The sequence below is a fragment of the Dipodomys spectabilis genome, unplaced genomic scaffold (assembly GCF_019054845.1).
Source record: "Dipodomys spectabilis isolate Male_0828 unplaced genomic scaffold, ASM1905484v1 ptg000262l, whole genome shotgun sequence".
NCBI classification, from domain to species: domain Eukaryota; kingdom Metazoa; phylum Chordata; class Mammalia; order Rodentia; family Heteromyidae; genus Dipodomys; species Dipodomys spectabilis.
The window spans coordinates 4538583-4546891 of NW_024870939.1; the positions used below are offsets into that span (position 1 = coordinate 4538583).

General features: G+C 42.7%; 1 protein-coding gene across 1 annotated transcript; it reads left to right on the forward strand.

Annotated features, from left to right (window-relative positions):
- The first annotated feature begins 2454 nt into the window (after positions 1-2454).
- Mrpl19 (mitochondrial ribosomal protein L19) lies at positions 2455-8309 on the forward strand. The gene is made up of 6 exons (XM_042699737.1): positions 2455-2566; positions 2675-2792; positions 3618-3736; positions 3924-4058; positions 6828-7009; positions 7762-8309. The coding sequence occupies exons 1-6, from the start codon at positions 2464-2466 to the stop codon at positions 7981-7983; spliced, it is 879 nt and encodes a 292-aa protein (XP_042555671.1). The 5' UTR covers positions 2455-2463; the 3' UTR covers positions 7984-8309.

An 8309-nucleotide genomic window follows, 5' to 3' on the forward strand; every position in this document is an offset into this window, starting at 1 on the left:
CTTTTTCAGGCTGATGTAAAAGCTTGCTTATATTCAGGATGGAGGGTGAGAGGATGTGGAACAGGATGCAGAGGGTTTTTTTTTTTTAATAATTTTGTTTTTATCCATGGTCAACAGAAAACACAGAAGGAGGGGCTATGTACTTCAAGCCGTCTTTGAGGGTTGCTGTGTGAATTGGAGGCAACTGGAGGTGGGATGGTCAATAAGAAATGCAATGATACTGGAAGAAAGGAAGATAACCTACAGTAGAACTATGGATTGAAGATGAGGAAGTACAAGGGTTCTTGAGGTCTTTGGTGGTCTAAGGCATAATTACAAATTTTTTACCCAGGAAAAGAGCAGAATCTACAACAGCAGTGAGATTTTTGGAAGAGCAGAAAGAATCTAGAATAGTAGTGAGATTGTTTTTGTTTTTATTTTTTATTTTTTTTGGCAAGAGTAGATTTTGAAATCATTCCTTGAAATAGTTAATACTTGGGAGGAGGCCCGAATATGATACCTTGTAAGGCTTCCCTCTGCCCTCCAGCGACCTGTCAATACCTTCAGTACAGACTTTTTACTTTTGGTCGGTGGTGGGGCTTGAACTCTTGGCTTGGGCACTGTCCCTGAGCTCTTCAGCTCAAGGCAAGCTCTCTACCACGTGAGCCACAGCGCCATTTCCGGCTTCCTTGGTGGTTAAAGTCTCACGGACTTTAAGCTTACAGCTGTGAACCGCTATTCTCACATGTCAGCCTCTTGAGTACTTAGGATTACAGGCGGGAGCCACCAGCGCCTGGCCAGGTTATTTTTTAAAGGTAGCTTTGGGACATTAATTCTATTGGAACCACAAATAATCACACTATTTCAAGTGCTAAATCCTTCCAATAGCTTACAATTCCTGAGTATGAAGTCCAGTGTGTGTGTGTGTGTGTATGTGTGTGTGTGTGTGTGTGCAAATGGAACCCGTGGCCCCAGTAAGACTACAGTTTGCCCTTTTCAGTTGAGTATCTCCCAGCTACCCAGCCCACACTCAATTTCAGGTCCTCTTTGGGGTATTCCTAAATTCGGGGATACTGCAAGCTGTTGGTCAGCAACTATTTTGTTCTTTCTGATCATTCAAGGAAGAGTTAGTGGGGGCAGGTAGTAGGACAGAACGTAAGCAAAAGACGTCTCCTATTCTCTTGTGGAACTTGTTAGGTTTTTAAAAAGAGGTAGCCGAGTAAAAACTGCACCAGCACGCACGTGGTATTCAGGTAAGGGGTAGGTTTATTCAGTAGACCTGCTGGGACCAGGCAAGGTTGGCACTCCACGTGGCTAGGAAAGGCCTGGAAAGGAGAGAGAGCTGAGAAAGAGAGGAAAGAGCTAGAAAAGAGCAGAAAGAGGGGTAAGAACAGTAGCACTCATGTGGTATTCAGGTAAGGGGTAGGTTTATTCAGTAGACCTGCTGGGACCAGGCAAGGTTGGCACTCCACGTGGCTGAGAAAGGCCTGGCAATGAGAGAGAGCTGGGAAAGAGAGGAAAGAGCTAGAAAAGAGCAGAGAGAGGGGTAAGAACAGTAGCACTCACGTGGTATTCAGGTAAGGGGTAGGTTTATTCAGTAGACCTGCTGGGACCAGGCAAGGTTGGCACTCCACGTGGCTGGGAAAGGCCTGGGAAGGAGAGAGCTGGGAAAGAGAGGAAAGAGCTAGAAAAGAGCTGAGAGAGGGGTAAGAACAGTAGCACTCACGTGGTATTCAGGTAAGGGGTAGGTTTATTCAGTAGACCTGCTGGGACCAGGCAAGGTTGGCACTCCACGTGGCTGGGAAAGAGAGAGGAAAGAGCTAGAGCAGAGAGAGAGCTAGAAAAGAAGAGCAAGAGCAAGAGCTAGAAAAGAACAGAGTGAGAAAAAGAGAGAGTCTGGGCCTGGGCTAGGCCTTATCTAGGGTATGGGCGGAGAAAGGTGTGGCCACATCAAATTCAGATGTGACCTCAGCGGATGCAGATGTGACCTCTTCCAGGTGTCCCAGTTGCCTAGGTAACGCAGGTACTGGGTGGAGACTTTGCTGCGAGGAGGGTGGAGTCTGCTTGCCATCCAGGAGCGAACCTTACAGAACTTATAGTACAATACAAGATTTAAATACTAACCTAGTAATTGCACAAAAAAAGAAAACCTGAAGTTGAGATCAGAGTGGCTAATAGAAGACACTAGCAAGGAATGAGAGCCTCTATTGGGCTTTTGATGTGAGAAACTGAAGATAAGAGCTAGTGCAAAGAGAAGGGGCATCGTTTCCTGGCTGGGAGAAAACCTTTTTGCAGGGTTGTAGCTTAGTTCATTATGGTGAAATAGGGAAGTAATGAAGCAGGCACCCAGATAACTAATTAAAGTAGCACTAAACTTGGAGATTTGCCCCTTTTGTCCGCTACCGGCCACCATCTGAATGCGACGGCTAACAACGTCGCCACACTGACTTCTGGGAGTTGTAGTCCCAACCTGACCCTGCAGACATGGCGGCCTGCATGGCAGGTGGCTGCAGGCGCCCAATGGGGCTGACCCAAAGCTTCAGAGCAGCGAGGGCGCTACTCCGCGCGCCAGCTTCCGTCGTCTGTCGTAAGTGGAGCTGGGCTGGTCGGCCCGGGTGCGGTCAGGGTCAGAGGCGGCGGGGTTTCGCGGGTCTCAGGGCGGGCCACGGTGTCTGACCTCCCTCCACGTTTGCAGGGCTGCGCGCGGAGCCGGGCCGGCTGCAGAGCTCGGGGCCTTTAGAGCCCGGCGCCTTCCGGCCGCCGCAGAAACCCGTCATCGTGGACAAGCGGCAGCCCCCAGGCGAGGAGAGGAGGTGAGGGCTGAGCGGCGCGGGGACGTCGGGGAATCGGGGTAGGGGTTGGCGGGATCCGGGAGCTTTGCGCGGGATGCGCATGCGCCATAGGCCTGACTCGGAGTGGTGGGAATAGAGTGGTTAAGTTTTCCCTCCCCCTAGCCTTAAGTTTGGGGTAGAAATCAACTAGTCAAAACTCACCGTGATTCAGGCGGGAATTCCTGGCAATTTAGTAAAGCCGAACTAATTTGCTCACCCAAACTGTGCATAGAAACCTGGTTCACTCCTAAGTGGATTTAAAGGCGAAGATGTGTAGAAAGTGCCCCCCTCTGTCGAGCTGGGTGAAAAGCCATCCAGGCGACTACACTTAAATCCTGACTTGACCGACTCATACCTTCAGCCTCTTCATCTGTAAAATGAGAAGACACTGGTAATCATCTAGTTGCTGAAGGAACTAAGCTATGCTTCTGGGTTGGCTTTCTGTCATTGTGACTGACTTCCTAACATAATCAACTTAAAGGAGGAAAGGTTTGTTCCACTACCTCCAAGTGGCTGGCCACCAAGCCCTTAGCTTATATGGCATTTGGGGGAGGAAGATACTTAAGATTCATACCATATTAACGCCGTAGGTGTTTTAAAAGCTTTTGACAAAATGCTGAAGAATTGTTAGCTATCTTCAGGGGCTTTCACAATAACTTTAGAACTGAAGTTTCAGAGATAACAGTGACTTTTTACTAAAGAGAACAAAGAATAGATAAACACCATATTCCCCCATGTAAAGTGACATTTTTTCCCCCATAGTAGCTTGAGTTTTTCATTTTTTAAAAAAATTCCTATTTTTCACAGGTTCTTGAGTCCTGAATTCATTCCTCCAAGGGGAAGAACAAGTCCTCTGAAATATTACCTGGAAAGAAAAGACATGTTAGAAAGGAGAAAAGTACTTCACATCCCAGAGTTCTATGTTGGTCAGTACCAGTTGGATGCTTTTATTAGTTGGAGGGTTAGTTTTCTTTTTATAAACATCATTCCTTACATATCTGAGTTTTGTCTGTAGGAGGAACTTTTTGCTAATATTAGACTATTCGGAAGGTAAGTGGTCTGGACATGTTATCATTTTTCTTCATTCCATAAACGCTGGCTTCTCCTTTGTAGGAAGCATACTGCGTGTCACCACAGCAGACCCTTATGCCAATGGGAAAACCAGCCAGTTCCTGGGGATCTGCATCCAGAGGTCAGGGGCAGGACTTGGCGCTACTTTTATCCTTAGGAATACTATTGAAGGACAAGGTAAGTGGCATTACATTATTTCATTTGTCTAGGAAATGTTATCTCAGGACTTTTTTTTGTTTCTTCATTCCTTGGATAAACCATTGAAGCTTGATTGAGGGGGTATCTATCTAGGGAAGATAACATGAAGCCTCTGGCCTTTGATTGAATTAACAACTATGGCTATTGCTTAAGTGCCTTCTCTTGAAGGTTTCTTTTATTCTGTTTCTTACTAATGACCACAGTCATTCGAAGTAGTCTTCCCCAACCATGGCAGCACAGAAGTCTGCATAGCATTGCAGGGATAATCCTTGAAGGAGCAGATAACCCTGGGAACATTAGACAGGTATGATATCCTTGTGAGTTACTTGCCCCTAAAATGGAATCATAGCCTACTTAAACTAGAAATCAGGTGCTGTTTTCATTTCCTTTCACACATTCAGCCAATACATGTTCTAGATTTAGACTCCCGAAAGAAAGATTCTAATTTTATATTTTTCCTCCCTCCCCATTGTCTCTTCCCTGACATCATTTTCGCCCCCCTTCCCCACACTGGTACATCTCCATTTTCTCTTCCTGCTCTCTTATCCCATAGCTGCTGCTGTCACCAAGTGCCCAAGTTGTCATTTGTAAAGAACATTTATTTCTCACAGATCTGGAGGCTGAAGAGTACACGATCAGGACACTGGCAGAATCTGTGTCTGGTGGGGCCCATCCCTGCCTCCTGAGTGGCATCTAGTTGCCATGTCCTCAGAGGAGACAAGTACTAAGTCCTCAGCTCCTATAGAGGATGAAGGCAAAAGATCTAAGCTGGTTCCTTCCAGCCCTTTCATAAGATACCATTCTACTCATGAGGGCAGACAACTCCTGAGTTCCTTGCTTACCCAGAGGTCTCACTTCTCAGTAGAACCAGGCTTTTCACCATGTGTCATGGAGGGGACACATCCATGCTCCCCTTGCTTGGTGTATTTCTGTGTTTCTACCAAGTGATCCTTTCCCTGGTTTTCTCAGCATGTCTCGTTTTTCATACCCCACAGCCTTCATATTTGCTCTTCCCTTTCTCTTCCCTCCTGTTTTTCTTTTTTTTTTTGATCTACCTTTTTTTTTTAATTGGGAATGTTTTCCTCTTCTTTTCCTTTTCTTCTTTCCTTTCCTTGACAGTCTTGTGGGCTCAACTGATATTCCCGTATCAGCCTTTACAGTAGCTAAGACTACAAATATGTGTCACTATACTGGCTTGTTCTGTCTGGGGCTTCTTGGCCCTTTATGTGCCATTTCAGATATCTTATCAGTGAGACTTTCCCTGATGGTCTTTTTTAAGGTTGCTGTTATCTCCTAGGTAAACTTGATGGGAGGAGAATGATCTTGTTTTGCTTTGCTGTAGGCATAGTTCCTAGGTCAGTGTCTGAAATAGAATAAGTATACTGAATGGTAAATATTGGCTTTCATTTTGGTACCAAACACTAAAAGCTAATGTGGAGTATATATCATAGCATTTATATTTCTTTTGGAATAAACTTTAAATATACCTTTGCTCTTGAGTTTCACAACATATATAAAATGATGACTTACAGCATCTCATTATAGTTGCTGGTCTGTTTCACATAAAGGATTCTAGTGCTAATAAAAACTGTCATCAGTTAGAATTCAAATGTTTACTTCTTTTTGTTGGCCAGTATTGGGTCTTGAACTCAGATTCTGGGCACTGCTCCTTAGCTTTTTTTTTTATTTTTTATTGAAGGCTGGTGGTCTAACACTTGAGCCACAGCTCCTCTGGTGGTTAACTGGAGATAAAAGTTTCATGAACTTACCTACCCAGTCTTTTAACGATCCTCAGATCTCAGCTTCCTATATAGCTGACAGGCATGAACCACCAGCACAGCTTTTTATTAATTTTACATAATTAGTTTTGTTACTTTAATAGGGATGATTATTTTGAATCTGTCCATTGGGAAATCAAAAAGGACAACACATGGAGAAGACATCACATGCTCAGTCTTTCTCTAAACTTACACAAGAATTAAAGCACTCTCGGACAACATATTTGTAGAGGGCAAGTCTTCTTAAGACTTAAGTCATTGTCATTTAGGGTTCCTTACTTTTTGTTCTTTTTATCTTTTTGTAATTTAAATTTTATTGTAAAGGTGATAAACAGTGGGGGTATAGTTATAAGTATCTTCTTTTTGGGCAGTGTTACCCTCTCCCATTTTCTCCCAGTTTTTCCCCTCCAGACTTCCCTCCCCCCTAAATAGTATGTAGTTCATTTTTAACATAGTATCCAGTGAGTATCACTGCTGAATTGGTTCACCCTTTGTCCCCCATTTTTGTTTTCCCTTCCACTCCCCAAATCAGATACTTATATACAAAAGTTACAGAAATCAAAAGGTGACAAAAGGGAATAAACCGTACAATAAGAAAACACTTGTTTCCATTTCTTGGAATTCATTTCAGCATCACTTTATATGGTCCTATGCACATAGCTATTGAGCCCTTGTGATCCTCTCCTAGGCAATGTAGGCATCTTTGATGGCAAACTCCTGTATTTACATACCTTCAAAGTATCCTTTGCTTAATACCATTTTTCCAAGTCTTTCCATTTCCATTCTTTGATGGAAGCATTAATCTCAATCTTTAATTTAGACAGATTTAGGTTTTTTTCAGTAAGTTTCATCTTAAAAATTGTAAATTTCTTGTTTTCTTCTTGTAGTATCTTTATGTTAGTTGCTTTATGTATTTGAGGCATTTTCAAGGTGACTTGGATTGTAAGACTGTGGTTTTTTTTTTTTTTAGGTGTTGAGATTTGCTTTGAACTGTATAATCCTCGAATCCATGAGATCCAAGTAGTCAAATTAGAGAAACGGCTGGATGATAACTTGATGTACTTACGTGATGCCCTTCCTGAGTATAGCACTTTTGATATGAATATGAAACCAGTAATATCAGAGTCGAACCAGGAAGTTCCTATTAATGAGGTATAAGTTGTATATTTTGAGTTAGAAATATAAGTATAAAATACTAAAGAATCATCTCAGGGGTGTAGCCCTCTTGTCTCACATGCATGAAATCCTGTGTTCCATCTTAATGAAAGCTTCAGAAATTTATTTTATTATGAAAATACTGTATAGAGGGGTTACAATTACATGGGCAAGATAATTAGTACATTTCTTATCAAGCATTGTTGCCTCCTCCTTTGTTTCCCCTTCCCATCCCTTCCCATCCTTTCCCATCCCTTTCCATCTCCCTCCCACCCCCCAAAGTTGTAAAGTTAGTTTTTCGACATAAAGACTTGTACATCTCATTGTTGCAAGGGTCCACCTGTATCCCTATTTAAATTATTTGTTTTTGCCCTTCCCCTCCACAAATTATACCAACCTCAAATAAAGTGAAAGCAAGGGTTAGACCGTGGGGGAGGGACATACAAAGCAACAAAGAAATCCTCTTATAAAAAGTGGCTCAGTGGTAGAGTGCTTGCCTTACATGCATGAGGCCCTGGGTTCAATTCCTCAGCACCACAGAAGCAGAAAAAGCTGGAAGTGGCACAGTGGCTCAAGTGGTAGAGCACTAGACTTGAGCTTAAGAGCTCCTCAGCACCCAGGCACAGAGTTCGGGCCCCATGACCGGCCAAAAAAAAAAGATGGAAAAAAGAATTCCATTTCTTAAAAAAAATAATTTTTTAAAAATATTTGTATCAGGCTAATACTTAGTTGTTTACTATCTTCCTTAGCTGAAAGTAAAAATGAAACCTAAACCCTGGTCTAAGCGCTGGGAACGTCCACAATTCAATATTAAAGGAATCAGATTTGATCTTGCTTTAACTGAAGAACAAATGAAGGAAGCTCAGAAGTGGAGTAAGCCTTGGCTGGAGTTTGATATGATGAGGGAATATGATACTTCAAAGCTTGAAGCTGCAATATGGGATGAAATCCAAGCCTCAAAAACATCCTGACTTTGAGAACACAATTGGTAGCAGTAGAAGATGTGTTGGCTCTCAGAGGACTTATTGGAAAACTTATGAGAACACAATTATTCAGTAAACTAAGTCATTATTTTCTTAGTATTTTTTAAATAAATGAAATTTGTTCATGTTTATTATGCCACGAAAGAGAATCATATCATCCCAGAATTGTGTGATCATTCTTTCATTGTAGGCAAAGCCACAGTTGGACCAATGCATCATTACCAGAAGGCTCTTCCTGAGCATGGAATCTGAACAAGGGGACTGAGGGAACTGTGTCTATAAACTGTGAAATAAATCACAAATATGGAATATTA